This window comes from Ursus americanus, chromosome 1 (assembly GCF_024610735.1).
Source record: "Ursus americanus isolate L20-20 chromosome 1, mUrsAme1.1.p, whole genome shotgun sequence".
NCBI lineage: Eukaryota > Metazoa > Chordata > Mammalia > Carnivora > Ursidae > Ursus > Ursus americanus.
Genome location: NC_142127.1, coordinates 44,117,191 through 44,137,826, shown reverse-complemented (window position 1 = coordinate 44,137,826; position 20,636 = coordinate 44,117,191). Strand labels below are relative to the sequence as shown.

At 35.7% G+C, this 20,636-nt stretch overlaps 1 protein-coding gene across 1 annotated transcript in view; it reads right to left on the bottom strand.

Annotated features, from left to right (window-relative positions):
* Positions 1-20,636, bottom strand: part of SCN2A (sodium voltage-gated channel alpha subunit 2) — an 85,761-nt gene that overhangs the window by 50,682 nt on the left and 14,443 nt on the right. The window contains exons 5-13 of the mRNA XM_045780598.2: positions 20,315-20,443; positions 19,834-19,925; positions 18,499-18,771; positions 15,898-15,961; positions 14,257-14,398; positions 13,910-14,116; positions 12,035-12,322; positions 6,799-7,146; positions 3,038-3,170 (exon numbers count right to left, since the gene is read on the bottom strand). Coding sequence (XP_045636554.1) covers positions 3,038-3,170; positions 6,799-7,146; positions 12,035-12,322; positions 13,910-14,116; positions 14,257-14,398; positions 15,898-15,961; positions 18,499-18,771; positions 19,834-19,925; positions 20,315-20,443 — 1,676 coding nt within the window. The remainder of the gene's footprint in view (positions 1-3,037; positions 3,171-6,798; positions 7,147-12,034; positions 12,323-13,909; positions 14,117-14,256; positions 14,399-15,897; positions 15,962-18,498; positions 18,772-19,833; positions 19,926-20,314; positions 20,444-20,636) is intronic.

The following is a 20,636-nucleotide window of genomic DNA, read 5'->3' as shown; positions in this document are numbered from 1 at the left end:
TAATTTCTTGATTATTGGTAACAGAAATCCATTAGAGCTAGATTCTTCAATTGTCTCTTTAGATACTAAAATTCTTCAAGTGCACAGTTTGTGTCTCTCTTTCTTAATATGTAATTTTGTAAACAATAAAGAAGAGTTGAGGTGTAAATCAGAGGAAAAATGTAAAATTAATAACCAGTTATTGCATAAGATGCTTTTAAGACTCCTAAACAATGTCATATTTATACTGAAGATAAAAAGATACCATTTACAGTAACTGACAGAAGAGAAATGAAATAATAACTCTTGGCCTGTGTACCGTCAGAATAAGTATTTTTTAAATTCTACTTGTCATTTAGCAGGTAAAGAGAAGCAAACAGGAATTGTGTAGAAAAAAACAAACAAACAAACCAGAGAAAAGTTCAAAAGGGAAAATTCAGGCAGTGTTGCTCATCTTGACACCAGGAAAAAGTGGATCAAAGTTGTTTTAGTTCTAAAATAAAATCATTCAATTATTCATGCCAGTGAGAGAGAATGAGAGAGAGAGAGAGAGAGAGGGACAGAGAGAAGAATCTTACATTTTAAAACAAAACAAAGCACTCAGGAAAGAACGACAGCCATCTCTCCATTATTCCTGTGTAGATTATCTACACTGAGATTGACTTCCATCCCAGTTTAGATATTTTGCTGGTTCTCCTCAATTCCTCAGGTGTTTGTAACTTACCCTCCCACTATCCTTCCCAAGAATGTGACCAGGGAACATTTATGTATGGATTTGCATTTAAAACTTGAAAAGCAAACAATTCATTTTTTGCTCATCTCCTACAGTTTCATTAAGTAAGAGGCTATTCATTCCCCTGGACAATGGAGATTTGACTGTAGTTCAAAAGAAGGAAAACAAAAGATGCCAGCCAACTGGATCAACAAGCCTGCTTCAAAGAAAAAAAAAAAAAAGAGGTGGGGGGGGGTAAACTAAACATGATTAGACTTAGAGAAAGGATCCCCAAATAAACAAATTATGTCAACCTAAGAAATCTTTCCACGGTTAGCAGGACCAAAAAAGGAAGGACTATGTAAGACAGCTCTAATATGCATGTGTATGTGAAGTATTGCTAACAACCAACCTAGGTCAACATCACATTCAAAATTTTTAGATACAATTGAATAAAGAAAAGAAAGGTTTATATTCTAATCAACCAATGAAAAACAGAATGAAAATGTTGCCACTGTCCCTCACAAAAGTATAAAGTCAAAAAGCTCTGCAGGTATTAAACCAAACACTCAGTCTTCTGCTTCCTAATTTATACATATTTCTAGGACATCCAAGGCAAGCCCATTGAGACACATTTCAATGGAGAGCCATGTGGATACACTCATTTTGAACTCTGTATTTTAATTAGTGGACAAGGCCAATCTTGTGGTGGATTGCTGTTTTCAAGTAATTTCTTACGTTAGCTCAAACTTAATGGTATCAGAAGTGAAAAGTAGGACTGTTGATTTAGACTTACCCTGTCTCCTTGTCTACTTCTTGCTTTAGGGAGCAGACATGCTGCTGACATCGGTAGCAGAACCACTGGCAGCTTCCTCTCAGTGGTTTTGCTATGGCAAGGAGCAGAAGACCAGAGCATCTTCAAAAGATTTACCTGGAGGGACAGGGAGGAGCAAGCTACTGGCAGCTGGGGGAGAAGAGGGAGTGCAAGCTAATGCAGGCGAGGTTGGGGAAGAACGTACTGAGTTTAATATTCCATAGAAATCAGTGAGAAGATTTCTGATACTGCATTAAGATATTATGAAAATTGGGTCTTGTAATACTGATGTGGCTGTGATATATATTCAGACATCTACACTGTGGGTTTTTTCTGGCTGCGACTTTTAGGCTTTTGGTACTGATATTAGTATAAAAAAAATCTTCCCATTCAGACTGGAAAAGAATTATTCCAAGAATCCGTCCAATGCCAAGAGAAACTATAACTAACAATAACAAAGGCATGTGCCCATGCATTCTCTCTCATTCGCCATCTTTCTTGTTCCTTTGACACGCCTATACACACACACATACATACAACCTGGGAGGGGGCAGAAAGAAGGGGGGCTATAAAAGAGAAAGGGACAGAAGCGAGATGGCGGGTAAGGGAGGAGGATAGAATATATTTTATATGAAAGTATTTTCCAAGTAGTTGAAGTTGATAGTTCACATTTAAATTCACTTACAGTGTGGAAAGACACAAACGGGAATTAACAAAAACAATGAAAGTAAAATGACAATAATGATAATATTTACTGACTGCCTTCTACATTCCAGATACATAGGTGTTTTATATATGATGTCTCAATTCTTACAACACCCTGATGCCTAGATCTCATTATCTGTATTTTACTGATGAGAAAAACTAAGTTCAGAGTCTTAAATTAACACATTTAACATGTAGCAGAACCAAGAATCGATAACCGATCAAGCTGTCCCCACAGTCTTTATTTTGGCATTATAAGATCCAGACCGCTAAACAATATGTTAACTACTCATATATACAATCTGCAACTAAAGAAAGAGCTGATATATTGTAAAACTCTGGTCACAGAAAGGCAAAAATAGTTCAACAAAATTTTGAAAAATTTGCTTCAAAGAGGTTGATATCAAACCCTAATCCACATTTTTCATTAATATTCCTGGTTAAATCAAAGAACTTTATAACTTTTGTCTCAAGCAGTTAATACAATTTAAATGGGTTAGCATCATCATGAAAATAAACATTTATCAGTCCACTCCTTTCACTGTCATACACACAACAAGCTTCAACAGTTTAGAATTTAATCTACAAAAGCAGTATTCCAAGTATATCTTGAATTTGCAGTAGCTTCCTGGAGGCTAAATGTAAAAATCTGTATAAGATAGTAGAATCTACGTGTTGTACGTGGATTTTACTTTTATCTGGTAAAAGACATAATGCTGATGTGATATAAAGTCAGGAAGAATTTTCTTGGACTTTATGGAAGTAATTTTTTTTTCATCATTACCAAAGTATCACCAAGTGGGTCTACTGTAGGACTTTTGACATACCTTCCATGGTGTTGGTCAAAATACTGGCTAGACTCATTGCTCTTTGCCTTGCTGTAGGATCTTCCAGCAAATCCATGGAAACATGATAAGAACTGGATCGTCTCTTTCTTAGTTCTGTTTCAGTAGTCGTGCCCTGAAAATAAAATTTCAGATAAAATAACTATTATTCTTAAGGGTAGCAAAACCCAAAGTGTACCTACAATAGGTACTATTTAACTAAATGCCCACCAGATGAGAACAGCTCATTAAGATATTGCTGGAATCAGCATTCTTGGGAAGCGTTTCAAAGCCCATCAGATTTTCAGCCTTCAGTGATTTTTGGGTTTGCAATCAAGATGGACTTTAATTCCTCCACAGTGGAGCTTTTGACTGGAGGGATCATACCTACCATTGCATAGCTAACCTTTTAGCATTTCAACCAATCCTACCTAGAACTTCAGATTGAAACTCATTGTTCCTTGATTTACTCTCAGGTTGAGTTATTATATCTTTACAGACACATATTCATGGTTTAATGTACGGAAACAATTTCTAAGGTTTCCCTAATATGCATTAGTAACATTCCCCCTAAAATGTGAATTCAACTTGTAAAATGCTTTTGTTCATTATAAATAGGTAACATTTCCTAACATCCTTAATAATAAAAGCAAGTATTAGAACTAATTTATAACTGTCTTACATTTGCAAAACAACTCCACAAACCATCCACAAAACAACACATCCTTGGTGCTGAAATTCTAATTTAAGTCAATAACACCAATTTGGGGAACTTTGATTTTTAACCATGATAAAATGATTTGATACTTTTCTATTCCAAAATACACTCAGGAAGATTTCAACATGGGCAGAAATTTACTCCTACTTTAGGAGATCAAACAAGGAAGTTAATTATCACAGGAAGAAAGGGCAAAATTCATGCATTTCAAATGCAGATCTGAGTGCTAATAATACACAAGAAGTCATTTTTAGTTGAGGATCCTCCCTATTTCAAAGAGCAATATGAGTCCTGTTCATCTACTTTGACTTTATTGTGGAATGAGTAATTAACATTATTTTATTAACCTGCATCCTTCTGATGCAGACATATTCAAAAGCAAAGTTTCCACTTAGTTGATATGATTGCCATTAATGGTGACAGACATCCATACAGACCGTTCTAAAATTAATTTTATGGTAGAAGAGAAGCAAAATTGATGAGAAAAAAAATTACTCCTCCCTGTTGAAACTAAAGGCCTTCAAATCAAAAGGCTGTTTTTCAGAAATTAAAATATTTGGCCTGGTCAGAGAGGCAAAATTTTAAGAAAAAAATAGGGTCACTTAAAGGTCATCTAGTCTCTTCTGCTCTGTACAGAACTATATGTGCAATCCTAGATCTGTCTAATTTTTAATGATAGATTTCTGATCTTCTAATGATATTACTGAGGAAATTCTTTCTTAAGTTAAATTGCTTCTATTGAATTTACATGTCAAGGATACTGTGTGCTTTGGTGGGTATCATTTGGCTTCAGCGGTTTATTTTCTATTCTCATTTCCCCCTCTGCAGTCTCTCAAAGCCTACTCCTTTGTCTGCACCTTTGGCTCAGTGCCCTGCCTCTGAGCGCCTGGCTGCGTGACTGCAGAATGGACATGATGGAGTGGGAAATAAAAGGATTTCAGTAAGTTTTGCTTCAAATGGGCTCCCATTTGCCTTCAGAGATGTATCCTATCCTCTCTGATAGGACAGGGGTTTTATGGTAATTACTGACAAATTCTATTTTCTGAGATACTCCTTGTATTATGCAAAGAAGTTGCGGATTTGTTTGTTCAATTAACATTTATCTGTTCTCTTCACTCTTTTGGTCTGAGTAAGTCTTGATTGGCCCAGGAATCTCTATTTTTTTTTTCTTTAAACTGCTTTATTGAGGAATGACTGACACGTAAAAAGCTGTGTATATTTAATATACACAATTCAGTGAGTATACTCTTGTGAACTACTACCACTATCAAGGCCACAAACATCTCCATCACCTTCCAAAGTTTCCACTCATCCCTTTATTGTTGTTGCTGTTGTTATGATTCATGATGAGAATACTTAACATTAAATCTACCATCTTAGCCAATTTTAAGGCTACAATGCAGTATCATTAGCTATAGGCATTATGCTATATAAATCTCCAGAATTTATTTATCTTGCTTAATGGAAATTTTGTACCCTTTGGCCATCAAACTCACAGAAGCAGAGAGCAGAATGGTGACTGCCAGGGGTTGGGGGAGAGGGAAATGAGGAATATCCAGTTTTAAGAAGCATCCCTTGGAATTTCGATGTAAGTAGTCTGAGGGTCAAGTATATTTGGAGAAACACTGGGCTAAAATGAAAATGTTTGCTTCCTTAGCCATTTCTTACTTTCCATTTAAGAAAGTTAAAAAAATTCAATGGAATGCAATATTGCAGTATGGATAGAATGCAGGGTCAGTAGCTTACACACCTGGGGTCAAATCTTAGTTCCATCATGCACAGGCCTCAGTTTCCTCCTCTTTAAAATGGGGATAATATTAGTACCTATCATAAAGGGTTGTCGTGAGGACTTAATGAAATAACACATGTAAAGTGTTCCAGGCAGTGTCTGGTACATAGTCAGCCATGATTGTTTTAACAGAGAAGTTGATATTCCTTCTGCATTCTTCCTGGTTCCTTCACTACAAAGTTCTACTTTTTTCACTATTTTATCTGACTCCAGGTACTTGGATGTTTCTTTGGGAGAAAGTGGTAGGGAGAGGCCATGGGAAAAAAGCGATCAATGGCTATTTCTGTAACCTAGGTAAGCGGTAAGAAGCTCCTCTTTTAGATGACAGAAAGCTGACTCCATATGATTTTAATGTGGCTGAAAGAGCTTCTCCAACTATAATAAATGGGCTTGTTTTAGAAAAATCATACAAAGAAGATTACAATATGATTTGGCAAACTATAAAATACAACCCAATGACATTGCTAGAATAGTTTTATGTTGGGCAATAAAATCTTATTTATTACCAAAGTTAAGAAGCACCTTATGTTTTACAAAGGCAAATGTCAATAATATATCCCTGTAAGTGTCTGCTATTTAGTTGAAACTCTTTTTTATATGTTTGATTTAGAGCCTCTTTGTTTACAAAAAGAAATCATGATAGTAACACAAAAAATGAAATCTGCTCTAAAAATTGCAATGCATGACCCTACCAGGTACTTTGAGTGACTTCTTTACCACACAAAGGTACAATGGCTGGGGTCATTTGAGTGGGTGCTAAAAATGTTACAGCACTCTGACCTGCAAAGAAAAAGAAATGTTGCATTGCAGGATTTAGATGTCTTTAGTAACAGTATCTACTTCAAGAAGAAGTATCAAATTCTCTTTTTAATGGAACAGTGGTAACAAGATCCTTCAGTTGAATATTTATATCATTTCTTGCATTTCATTTGATTATATTAATTAAACATCATGTTTGATAAATTGTTGCTGTGCTTTTTTGGCGAATATCATACCCCTAGGCCTTGAAGGATATCCTTTTCTTCTTCCCATATAATGATGAATACTTCTAATTAGATTCTGTGAGAGCCAACCTATATTTTTAATTAATTTGTAGAAACATCTAAATAGAAAAATTTGACAAAGTGAGTTCACAGCTAGAGTGAACCAACCCGAACAAAAGACTTAACAAAATCGCTGGATATGGAAATCAAAAAAACTCCTGCCTGCCCCAGCCACAGGTCCCTTCCCAACAGCGGCAGTTTTCATTGGCCTCACCTCCGGAAGGAGCTGTCCAGCTGGAGACGTGAGGGCAGAAGGGCCGCCAACCAGCGAGACCACTCCATTGCAATCCACGGCACTGTGCATCTTTCCATTCACCGGCAGAATGGGGAGTACCCTGGAGGCGCGGCTGGCCTGGCTGACATTGCTGTGACGCCGCTCTCCATGTCTGTGTGGCACAAACAGAGAGTCTCTCCGGCTGTCATTGTCTTCAAAGGTGCTGTGCTCATCGTCAGCAAAGTCATTCTCAGAGCCAATATCCTTTGTTCGACCTCTGAAACTGAAAAGGCTCGCCCTACTGTTGCGTCTTGGAGAGAAAAGGGAGCCACGGATGCTCAATAAAGACTATGAATAATAAGAAAGCAAACAAAACACAGATGAAAAGAATTAAGAGCAGTCATCCCCAACATATGAGACTTGACTCGTTTCAGATCTGCTGACTTACCAGAGGATAAGTCATGGGACAAGTTGGAACCATGCGCTCCTGTGGTAAATGCTGGTGGTGTGCTGGCACTCTCTACCAGGCTCACCTCATCTGTTTTGCTTTCCCTTTTTCTCCCTTCCTCCATTTTTTATTTTCTGTCACTTCTATTTTACAGATGCCTTAAGATAGTCGCAAATACCCCTCGACATTTATTTTGTCCCATTATTGGCACCTAGAACAGAATTTTTTGCTAGACCCTATTCTAGAAACTAATCTCATTTAACATGCCAATGGAAAGCAACTAAACACACACAACTACATTTAGATCCTTTGAAGCCAAAAATATAGCCCAGTAAGAGCTCACTAGTGACCACACCCTGATGCAGATCTCACCACAGAGGAAAATAAAATCAATCTTGCTAGTAGGTCTGTTTAATTATAGTACAAGGAGCAGCTTCTCCCTTTCCCTTTGCATATTTTATAATGTCTTCATGAATAAATTAAATAAATCAAGCTGAGAGAACTGTATGATTCATTCCCTGATTTTCACTCTTCTGTCTCTCAAGAAATCTGAAAAGTACCATATTCACAAAAGCCTGATTTTCAGTAAGTATTTGGTCACAGTCATTACACAGATTTCTAAATGGCTACATTGTCACTGCCACAATGCAGTTTTCCTTGATTCTTAAACACAGAAGCATTGAACACAAACACTTCCTGATTATTACTAGTCTACTTTTATAACTTCACTATTGTAAACACTTTCTTGCCTGTCCGATATCCATTTTTCGTTCTTCTTTCAACGTACCCTGATTATCCTTGACAAATGATCCTCAGTCAAGGCTATGACCCAGGCCCAGCCAATGAGTGCATTCCATACCTCAGGCCATAGAGAACCCTTTAAAGATGGGCAGGGCAGCCTGCTTCGTCCATTAGCAGCCACCTTTTTCTTTTACAATTGTTGAGAAAGAGGTGCATTTTCAATTGGGGTTGCTAAGAATATTGAATATAAGTTTGAAGTTGCAGTGGCATCTTGCCACTGTATTGGAAGAATTTAGGCTTGAAATATGGAGAAATACTTGGCCATAATAACATGTTTTGAGCCTCTGAATCCAGCCATGCCTAAAGCTACTCACAGATATTATTTATCTGATCTATTCAGTTCTCTGTTTTTCATTTAAGCTGGCTGGAGTTGGATTTCTAGGATTATTAATAAAAAGAATACTAATCTAATCATTTAAATGTTATTAGTTTTATCTTTTTCTCTCCAAAGGATTTAAAGCTAAATAAAATTATTTTGTACCCATATGTTTTTTTATATTTCCTTACCAACAAGTATGCTTTTAATTTTCTTTTTGGCTAAAAAATAATTTTTCTCAATAATGTCTATAAATATCTGTAAAACATTTGTAAGCTTTAAAAACTATCTTACATTATGGAATCCTATTCATTAATTACAGAAAGGACATTTAAAGAGACTGATCTGCTCCCCCAAAAGATGTCCTTTCTCCTTTCCCTGCTCCCATGTTTTGTCATCTTATTACTAATTTCACTAGTAAGATTCCTTCTTTTCCTTTATTGTTTTCCAAGTAAGTAATTATTTTTTTATGTCTCTCTTAGATTACTACCCAATTTCTTTCACCTCTTTTATCTCTTCACAACGGACTTTGAATAAGGTATAAAAACATGAGAATTACAGGATTTGTGACATACTGGCTATCATCAGCTCAAAAAGGCAGGCACGAAATGCTTGGCAATAAGAAATAAGGTAGAAACTATATGTATCACTCTTAGTAAGACTTTATATTTTAACTACAAGTACTCCACTTAATTAGAGCCAATGGAAGGGTTGGAGGGAAATAAATTATAAAATTATACACAAGGTTTCCCTCTGAGTTCAAAGGTGAATTATGCCATACAAGAGCACAGCTTACATGAGACAGCTGTATGAAAAACGACTGTGCTCCATCTGTTAACATCATCTTCTAATGCTTGCATTAATTATCTAAATCCACAACAATCAAATGCTGCACCACAAATAAAGGATGGGCAATACAAAAAATCTGCCATAACAAATGAATCTCTAAAAAGCAAAACTCCTGCTTTATTATAAATAGGGAGTGAACTAATAACTTAAGAAGGTCGACTATGTCTAATAACTTAAGAAAGTCGACTATATCTTCAGAATAAAATATCCAGGGACACCTAGGTGGCTCAGTAGAAACCAGCTCTTGGTTCCGGCTAAGGTCATGATCTCAGGGTCCTGAGACTGAGTCCTGAATCAGACTCTGCACTTAGCACAGAGTCTGCTTGGGATTCTCTCTCTCCTTCTCTCTCTGCCCCTCCCCCCACTTGCACATGTGCTATCTCTCTAAAATAAATAAATAAATCTTTTAAAAAATAAAATAAAATAAATCAATATTGATTGTCTTGAGACTTGATTAGAGGTTGTCCTCTTGACTTCCTTCTCCCCCATCTTCCACACTAACAAGTCAAACTAAAGCCTAAGAAATATTTCATACAATCCACCTATGCTACTGAGAAAATTATAATCTGGCAGTAAAAGCCTATATTATATATATGTTTTTTCATTATGAAAATAGAAATGGTTACCAACACAACTGCCTTTCCATCGTGTCACCACAAAACAGTAGTCTTTAATACTTTGGGGTCTTGGACTTTCAAAAAAATCTAACAATGGGCCTTTTGGTACTGTATCTTAAGAACCTCTACCTTCCTTAATATTTTCTGTATTACTTCCAGGGACTTGGAAAGTGGGATTAGTATAAATTCAGGATTCTCTTTGTCTTTCCCCCCTTCCCCTCCCTCTCTATATCTTTCCCCTATCCTCTTTCTCTCTCCCTCTCCATCTTCTTAACTATGCATCTATTTACCAGCTAAAAGGAAAGGTTTTCAATCTTTTAAAATACAGATACTACTTAAGAAACAAATATCAATTTGAGCCAAATGTTGCATGTTGTATAAGTCAGTAATCACTTACTACGCCCAACTAGCTAGGAAATAGAGTTACAAAGAAGACAGTACTGGGGAAATGTTGTATCTGTGGGCAAAATTTGCAGAAAGAAGTAGGTCAGAACTTAACCTTTTCAGGCTTCACTATTTCACCTAGAATTAGTTCTGTTGGATCTGAATTGAAACAAATTGAAGAGACTGTGGTGCCTGGTGATCTGCAGTTTCAAATTTAGGCCATTTTATCTCTAGTAACCTACCTTCCTTCTCCCCTCCCTCCCTCCTTTCTTCCTTTCCTTCCTTTTCAACATGACCAATGCTGTAAAAAGGGGATTTGATTTTTAAGGAATTCACATTTATTAAGATTAAATCATAATGATTGTGACAACAACATGAATGAGAATGAATATAAAATGTAGAATTAAAAACAAATTCTATTTTAAATATAAATTCAACCCCACTAATCCTTTAATCTATTCTCTCTCATAATGTTATTTGGACTTGGAATGAATCGAATTGACCTATAAAAATTTTACACATGTTAAATATGAGGTTCTGTGAGACTGTATATACTACAAACTATATGAAGAGCAAGTATAACCCTAAATACATGTATCTTTTTAGTGAAATCAAATTGTAAGTTTCTTTATCAGTTTTTTAAAAATATTCTTTCTAGTCAGGCTGTTAAAGTGGAAAGTTCAGGAGTTTCAGTGTCATATCAAATTTGAACACCACCTCAGCCCTTAATAACTATATGACATTTAGCAATTATTCAATTTCACTGGGCCTAATAGTGAAAATAATATTAGCATTACTTATGATAACGTAAAAAGAACACCAAGGATAAAATAAGCACTTGAGAAAGAATGCAGCCCTCCCATTCTCACATCTGCAGACTGGGGATGATGATCACAGTACCTACTCAGGGCTGTAGTGAAGGGCTTAAGTGAGTTCACACTGAAAGCTGCAATGGATTATGTAAGTGTCAGCCATTATCATTGCCATCAGTATTGTTCTCATTGTTATGGTTACTAAATCATACTAAGGTTTCACTACTGGTGACATTATCTTCTGAGAAACTCTGTATCTGGTAATTCTCTAGGTAATTTCAAAATTTAAGGATCCCAAATTTCAAAGTCTCAACAGCTTGTGTTGGTACATAAGCTACAGGCATCCAGTGAACATTTACTGCCCCATATAATCAGGATATTCTTTCAGCACAAATCCCACATTAAACATGAGACAGATAATCAAATGCAATTAAACACCACTATTTATTTAGTGTCATAAATATTCCTTAGCGCATTCCCACCTAAGAATTTTGGCTACACTTCTAGAAAAATTTTGCTTCATTTTCCTTTGAAACAAAGTGTCTGAAGAAAGATTCTTCTAATGAAGTTTGTATGTGAATGGGAACAACTACACAGATGGTCTGAAAGAATACATGGTTCACTTCTAGGAACCTGCCACTCAGAAAACCCATAGGCACTGGGTCCCGGCACAGTTGTGTAGCTAAAAAGGGATGGGAACCATCTGCTGATAATTTCTCATGTGGAAAATTGCCCTGAGATGTTTGAGTCTTCCACAAAACCTGAAAACCAGAAACCTTCCCAAGCACAGTGGGGTCTATGCTCTAAAAATGCTTTCTTGGGATTTCAAAAAGTTGCAAAACTCACAAAGTCTCTGAGGTGATAAACACAACACTTGATGAACATTACAATTCTGATAGATCGGTGCCATTGAGGGGGAACGTGGTTTTATTTCTACCAAATTCTGGCATATCTCTTAAAAATGGTCTGTTATGAAAATGCAATTTGTGTAAGCTAATAATATCTTTACCTGATGTGGAGAAGAGAACCTCTTTTCATACGTCAACCTGCTTCCTTCTAAGGAAAAACGGAAACCTTTTCTTCTTATGCTGTCTTCGGATTCGGATTTGCGGACCCCATCTTCCTTCTCTTCTTCTCCAGACTGCTCTTTCTGCTTCTTTTTCTTCCTTCTGTTTTTCAGCTCTTTTTCACTCTTGGAGCTCAACTTTGATGCTACTGAAGAACTCTCTGAGAAAACTCCCACCCCGCCGGCACCGCTGAACTCTCTTGATTCAGCAGATGCTGCTGCAGCCGCTGCCTAGAAGCACAGACAGGAAGAGGTAGTTGCATCCAAACCTCGAAAAACGCTATCCCTGTTCACTACTTAATCTCTCTTCAGTATCATGAGCACGATCGTGAAAAACAATTCTCCATTCTGCTCCATATTTTGGAAGACCATGCATTGTCATTAAACCAATTAAAGAATTAAATTCAAAAGACACGTGGAAGATGATACATGGGACTTTGATGGAAACTTGAAAGCTCTGGCCTCTCACTATGCTCTCTAATTATTCAACAATATGAGCAAGACATTCAAATATCATAACAAATTTTTCTGACTTAACCACTATATGAAGTAAAGAATTTAAGAATTAAAGGTTTCCTATTTTAACCTGATCCATCACACATCCACTTGACACTAATTTTTAGTGCCAATCTAAATTACTGAATTTAATTCAGCCAAGTATTTTATTTTGATAAACTTTTATCTCTCACTTAAGTGAAGTATTTCACCAAGAAATGTACCACAAAAACATACTACAGATCATTCATATATGTATATATATATATATATATATCCCAGATCATGGCATCTGAATGAATTTCTAAATTATAAGAGTACAGTTTTGGGAAAGGTAGTCTTTTTTTTTTTTTTTTTAAGATTTTATTTATTTATTTGACAAAGAGAGACAGCCAGCAAGAGAGGGAACACAAGCAGTGGGATTGGGAGAGGAAGAAGCAGGCTCTCAGCAGAGCAGGGAGCCCGATGCGGGGCTCGATCCCAGAACCCTGGTATCAGGCCCTGAGCCAAAGGCAGACGCTTAACAACTGAGCCACCCAGGCGTCCCGCGAAAGGTATAGTATCCTATCTTGTTGCTGTTACCCCAGTATATTTTATCTATCTGACCTTTATTAAATATTTAGGATACTCAGTATTAAAAGGAAACTGTAGTCAAGATCCAAGAGAAGCCAAAAATAGGCACTTGGATTAGTTAATGCCATTAAATCAAGCAAATACAATTAGAGCAATTCTTGCCTTATTTTGAAGTCTTATCAAATCCAAATTAAATTATTTTTATAGGATAGGAGGCAGAGAATGTGGTGACTTACTACATTTATACACCAGGGTTTTTCTTATGCAATCTGTAAATTTGCATTTAAATACCCTTCATATAAAAATGAATATTAAATAGGTCTTTCCTTTTCCAGATTCTAGGAAATAATCTTTTCAGTTTGACTCTGGTTTTCTGATCTTTCCCACCTCTACTGACACTAATGAAGAAGCAACTATAACAAATTCCTCTTCCCCAGAAAATTGAGGGCATATAGATCTCAATACTTCGTGAGCCTGAGTAAATGAGGAGTCACAAGGGAGGAAAAAAAAAAGTCAAGAAAGCAATTATAATTCTCAAAGTTTTGATGCTATCAGCATTGACAGTAATCATCAACATAAAATAACAATCTAAAATTCGAACAGGCTCCTAACAGCAACACATATGACACGTTTCAAGTGTTACTTTTATCCACTGCTGATTTTGTGCAGTAAATGTCGCTGACCTCACTGGTGCGGTCAGAGATTGAGATCAACAAACACAAAAGAGCTCTACGCTCTTGCTATCTGTACCTGAGCTTCTTCTTGTTGCTTTTTCAACTGTTCGAGCATCTGTTGAAATTCAGCCTCTTTCTGTTCAGCTTCCTCAAGAGTTGCCTGATTCTGTTCCTCATAGGCCATGGCCACCACAGCCAGGATCAAGTTTATCAGGTAGAACGAGCCCAGGAAAATGACCAGCACAAAAAAGATCATATATGTTTTCCCAGCAGCACGTAGTGTCTGAAAAATGTGAGAGATAGTTTGTTAAATTTTATATAGATGCTAAAATCTCACACTCCCAAGTAACACAGTATTTTATAGCAATTCCCTTGATCTCAGTATTTCATGCTTCCTAGAAGAATCCTTTTATCTGTTCTCACCAGTTGGTAAAGGTTTTCCCAGAAGTCTTGAGTCATGAGACGAAATAAGGACAAGAAGGCCCAACTAAAGGTGTCAAAGCTTGTATAGCCATAGTTGGGATTTCGACCAGCCTTCACACAGATGTATCCTTCTGGACACTGGCTGTAATTAGATTAAAAGAAGAAGTCAGTACTGCAAGTCTGGTGGGTGACTTTCCTGTTTTTATAGATGCCAATGTCTACTTTATATGACAGTAGGGAAAACAGATTTCTCTCACCTTACCCAGCACTTAACCCAACACTATGTGGACTGATTTACATAATAACAGAATATATTAGGTCTATTTGTGGATTCCTCTGTGATTCATAATTGTCATTATATTTATCATGTCTCCATATAAAAGCAATCATATCATGATTAATATCTTCTGGGACTTGTAGAAGGAACAGAAGAATAAGTCTACAGGGAAAAAACTGATTTTCACTGAAGATATCTAGATGCAGAGTGTGTGTGTGAGTATGGCAGTAGAGAAGAGGGGGGAAGGAAGGATGGATGGGGGCACATGGAGAGGAGGGAATGTCACAGTTCACAGTTATGACTTTAATGATCAAGCCAAACCTGGCCCCAGTATTGTGCCTGACACTTCTGGGATGCATGATCTTGAGTAAGTTTCCTAACTTTGCTAATCTTTGGGCACCTCATATGTAAGAAAGGGCTAATAACAGGACCTGCCTTACAAATATACAAGCGTTGAATAAGATATTCTATGTAAAGCATTTAGTAATGGTACAGACAAGGAATTAAAATTAGTCTGTGCTACTTATCACTGGGATTTGGAGAAAAAGGCAGCACAATATTTATCATATGAGCCAAATGAAAAGTCTCAGGTATTAGTTATTAATGCCCACAACATCATCTTCCATTGAAGAACAACAGACTTCTTCTATGGTTCTAAATTCTTGCCAAACAGGGAAAGGTAATTATTTCTCTGAATTTTCCTAGGCTTTAGCTCCAAGTGCAATAATTCTTAATAACAAAGTTCACATGTCAATCATAATAATCAAAAGCACTTATTGAGTGCTGTAATAGCTACATGTTCACTAATCCATTTAATCCTCACAGCAACTCTATTATTATACCCATTTATCACTGGAGGAAACTAAGGCAAGGGGAGGAAGTGTTATTTGGTAGAGTCAGGATTGAATCCATGCTAACTTTCCAGCCTGTGCTCTTAACCACTTTGCTAAAATATGCTCGACACACACTCACCATGACTCAGATACTGACATTATCTTCAGAGATCTTACATTTGAAGCCATGGAGACCACATTAGCATATATATAATATCACACTTACAAAAGTACATGCTTATGAATTCCATTAACTTAATCTTCTAATACATATATACTGCTTTTCTATTTTCCATTGAACTAATTTGGAAGATTAGCTGTGACCTAGTATGGAAAAATAATTGCCGCATATGAGTGTGTGAAGGAGGTGAGAATCCACACTTATTTCAGCTATTTTGAGAATCAGCGTGAAGTGGAATTTATGGAGGGCTTTGAATGAGGAGTGAGGGAGGGCTGGGTGGGTGGGAGGTGGCAAGTTATTGGGGCTGATGGAGCAGTGTGGACTGAAACTCAATACGAAACATCACTTACCCTGCATCCGAGCTGTTGCCACAAAGCAGAGCATCATTTTGCCCTTCCAAAAAATAAAAGTGACCTATTTAAAGAGTGAGGAATAGAAAGAATCATTAAAAAACCCCTCAAAACACATCAGCCATTGTGTTCAGATAACAGACCTCATAATTTCTTTCAACCATAATGAAATGGATAAAATAATAAATATGTATATGGCTAAATGAAAATATTTTAATAATAACTGAACACTAAACAAATATCAAAATATAAAATTTTTTATTAAACAAATGTTTAGAAAATCTGTTTTAAAAAGAATTTTTTGGGGGAAGGAATAACATAGGATTCTCTTATCAGCATTTATTACAAATATAAACTCAAATTGCTTGGGGTAGTTAAAAAAAAAAGAGTCAAAGCTGTTTGGCACAAAAAGTGAGAGAAAGGGTACTTTATAAGTACCCTTTTGCATGGTCTCAAAATAGATTCAGATATTTTTTCCTACCAGTTTTAACTTAATTTCCTGTGAAAAGTGAGGTTAGGTTTTTCCTTTCTATGATGCTTTAAATAAATATTGTGTTTTGGATTCTGGCTTGATTAATGTCCTTCAAAGGAACAGCATAAACCTGTTTCTTTGAAGGTATATAATTTTCTAAGTATATCTAATTTCTATTCTTAGGGAAACCTTATGTATAACTTCAATAAGTTGCAAAGATGATCTCAAAAAACATATACATTCATAAACATACATATTCACATACAAAAACATATAACATCAAAACACATACATATACCCCACAAAAAATTATTGTAGTTGTTTTTAGGACTAGTTAAAGCCTATACTGAAGGAATCCCCTAATATATTATACAGGGAAATCTGGGCTGTAGTTTTACAAAAAGTTTCTGATCCTTACCTCACAATATATACCAAAAAAATATGTCTAGATTTTTAAAGATTGAAGATTTAAAAACAAGTATATTAATATAATACAAAGAATAGTTAAGTGTTTTTATATAGGATATAGGTGGTTCCTTTATATGTATAGTATCTAAGGGAATATTTTTATGATCTCCAAATTAAGAAGCATTTTCTAAACTTAAATAGAGAAAAATGAAAACAAATTTGATAACTATATTGCCTAAATATGAAAATCACTTAAACATCAAAAACAAGCAATAAGATGAAAAACAAGCTAAATAAATTTGCCAGAAAAGGACAAAATGTTAACATGCTTGATAAATGAAAGAATTCATGTGAATTCTCCAAAATTTACTATCACTTGATGAAATAATGGGTAAAAAAAATCAACAGATAATTCACGTTATACGAAATATATAACTTGTTAATGGTACTAATAAACATAGTTTAAAAATTCTACTGCAATAATAATTTTTTCTACCAAAAGATTTTAAAATACCGTAATAGTCAATATTAGGGACAGTTCAGTAAAATGACCAGTTCTGTAGGGATTATATAGTGGTATGATCTCTCTTGAGAGCAATCTGACACTCTATCTCCATAGCCTTAATCTGGTTATACCCTTTGACACCCCCCCACCAAATTCTATTAATAGAAATTTATCTGAATGAAATAATCAGAAATAGAGAAAATATTTATGTGCAAATATTGTTACTATGCTGTTATTACAATATTAATAAGTAGGAAATCCCATAAATCATGAATTTTTTAAAAACTATCCAATGAGTCTTAATCTCTGTTATAGAAATCTTCATAAGAATACTAACTCTTAAAACATGAATATAATTTGAGAAGGGATAAAATTTCACATGGTTCTAAAAACCATGATGGATACTTTAGAATAAGTATCCCAGTAGAATACTGATAATCAAAAGACCAATGGGAGTTGGCTAGGTAATTGCACATGGAGAGGGAGGACTTGGACATCCACATGACACAGAGGCTGGCTTCAGTGGTAAAAATTATACTGAAGTATATGGCATCATAACTGTATTCTGATGTCCATTCCTAAATAAAATCAAACTATACTGATAAACAACTCTAAAACAATGGCTGACCCCAAAAGGATAAATTACAATAACAGAGATTGGGTTTAAGTTTACACTTTCCCATCATCAATGAGTGAATGGCTGGATTGGGGTTGCTTAAGTTTCTGATGAATACACAAACGTAGATTTCCATCGTGCTGAATGATTTCTCTATTTCCAGATATATCATATGCACTCAATACATACAATGAGTCAACCAAATAAGGCCAAGTTATTTTTCCCCAGTCTTCTTAACAATGCATTTGTTTCAGCATAATACACCGAATAGTTCAAACTATTGATTTATTTACTACATGACTGAAAACTCCTTCCTGATCAATGTTTACCAAATACCAAATAAAATGGTATTGCTTTCAATACTGTCTTAGGAAAAGATAACACATTTTCAAATGATAACTTTTATTATACTGATTGATAGGTAAGGAAAAAGGAGTAAAATATCATCATATCATAAATATCATTTGATTTCTGTATCACATGTGTTATCTTAAATTGCTTAAGTCATTTAGTTCACATTAAAATTGAGACAATTTCCACTATATGTATTTCTTTAACTAAAGGACTAAACAACTTAATGGTTAAAAGAGTATATCTTACTTTTATCCTCAATATATTCATCCCAGTTAAACATGCTCACTGTCCTATTGAAAGTGGTACCGTTCCCATCCAATGAGTTATTAAAGAAGGAAGTGATGTTTATTTCAAAGGAAGAATTATCTGGGGGCCATTGCAAACATTTATTCCGCAGGTTGCCCATAAACAGCTGTAGTCCTATTAGTGCAAACACGCTCAGACAGAACACAGTCAGAATCATTACATCAGAGAGCTTCTTCACCGACTGGATCAGGGCCCCCACAATGGTCTTCAGGCCTACGAATAAAATCAGAGGGAGGAATGTCAATATACTATTCAACAGCTATGTTATCAACAAAAACATCATGAACTTGTCCTGGAAAATAAAGATGTCATGCAGAATGCCAACAATATTAGTTTAATGTTTGTGATTGAATAACATTTTCATGAAAAGCCTGTAGCTGGTGAAAATGAATGAAAGCAGAACTTGTATGTTCGTTAGAAAACTGTGAATGGAAATGAACCAAAAGTATATTTCCAAATACCCCTTAGAGCAAAAGAAATGATTTTGTTATTCATGCTTAAACACCAACCTTGTGTAAATATTTTGCTTTTATTTGCAGATGTCTTACTCCTTAACCTCTTATTGATTTTAGAAAAATCTTTATGAATAGAGTAGTAAGAAATCTTGAAGTCAATGGATTATGAGGTTATATATTTGCGAATTCTGCAAGCTTGAATATGGGTTAAAAAAGGAAGACATCTGAAAACTGAGCCCCATGCAGCACTCATGCTATCTCTTGCTCTTTCATTTATCTGCAGATAAGAACATCACCAGTTTTCGACCTCAATGGTCAAATTTGCATCAGTCTGAACGCCTCATAGTTTAGCCTCTATGCGGAAAGCTTGATGTTACAGGATGCAAACCATGTAGCCTGTTACTGCAAATGCCTCATGCAAAGACCTGTTAAACTCAAAGGCTGATTTAGAACAGTTTTAAAGAAAGCAAGAAGTAAAAGCAAAGAATCAAACCCATCCAAAATATGATGTCCTGATTCTTGCTTTTTTACGTATTTCTTTGCAAAGTGTGACAAGCAAAAGGCTTATGCACAAAAGCTGTGATTGTAGCACCAATGCAGTAAAGTCAGCCTCGGTGTTTAACCTAGCTCTCACCTGGAATGACTGAAATTGTTTTCAGTGCTCGGAGAACTCTGAATGTTCTCAACGCTGAGACATTGCCCAGGTCCACAAACTCTGTCACATATCTGTAATAGGGAGTTCACACACAACACAATAACAAAACACAAGAAACAGTTGGAGATATAAGGGGCCTACCACCTTATACCAGTTTCTTCTTACCTGGAATTACAGAAATAGTTTTCAAAGCTCTCAAGACTCTGAAAGTTCGAAGAGCTGAAACATTGCCTAGGTTTACAAATTCTGTTACATACCTGTAGAATTAAATCAGAGTTATTCAGAATTTAGGGAAATCTAAGTCTATGTTGGTCTTTCATCAAGACCTTTTCAACTTCAATGACCGTTGCCATCAGATTTCCCAATTAAGAGAAAAATGGCATTGTTTTCAATCATAGTCTATGTTACTTGAGAAACTTCATTTTATTACTTTATAGTGCTAATTGAATCCAAAGTTATAAAATTAACTACTAGATTCCTAATTTTTCCAAAGTGCATCATTTGATTAGAAGAAAAATATTCTAAGTTCACATGATAACTAAGAAAAATGCTTGATCTGTCAAGGGAAGCCACTGAGGAGAAATACAGCATAGGCTCCCACCAGTGATTTATTATTCCAGGATGGAAAATGTATGAAGATACTCACGCAAAAGTAATGACTGTGAAATCCAACCAATTCCATGGATCCCGCAGAAATGTGAAATCTTCTAAACAAAAGCCCCTTGCAAGTATTTTTATAAGTGATTCAAAAGTATAAATTCCTGTAAAGGTGTACCTGAGAGGAAATAGCCAAGCCCACATTAAAGATGTAGTAGGTAACTGACAAGTACATGTCTTAAAGGAAACTTAACAACAACAACAAAAAATTAGAAGCTTCTGTACGGGTCTGTACTGGTCTCCCCATGATGTGAGCTTAGGAAGAGTTTAAGGCAAAAGAAACATTACATTCTGAAAGACATTCTCATTAA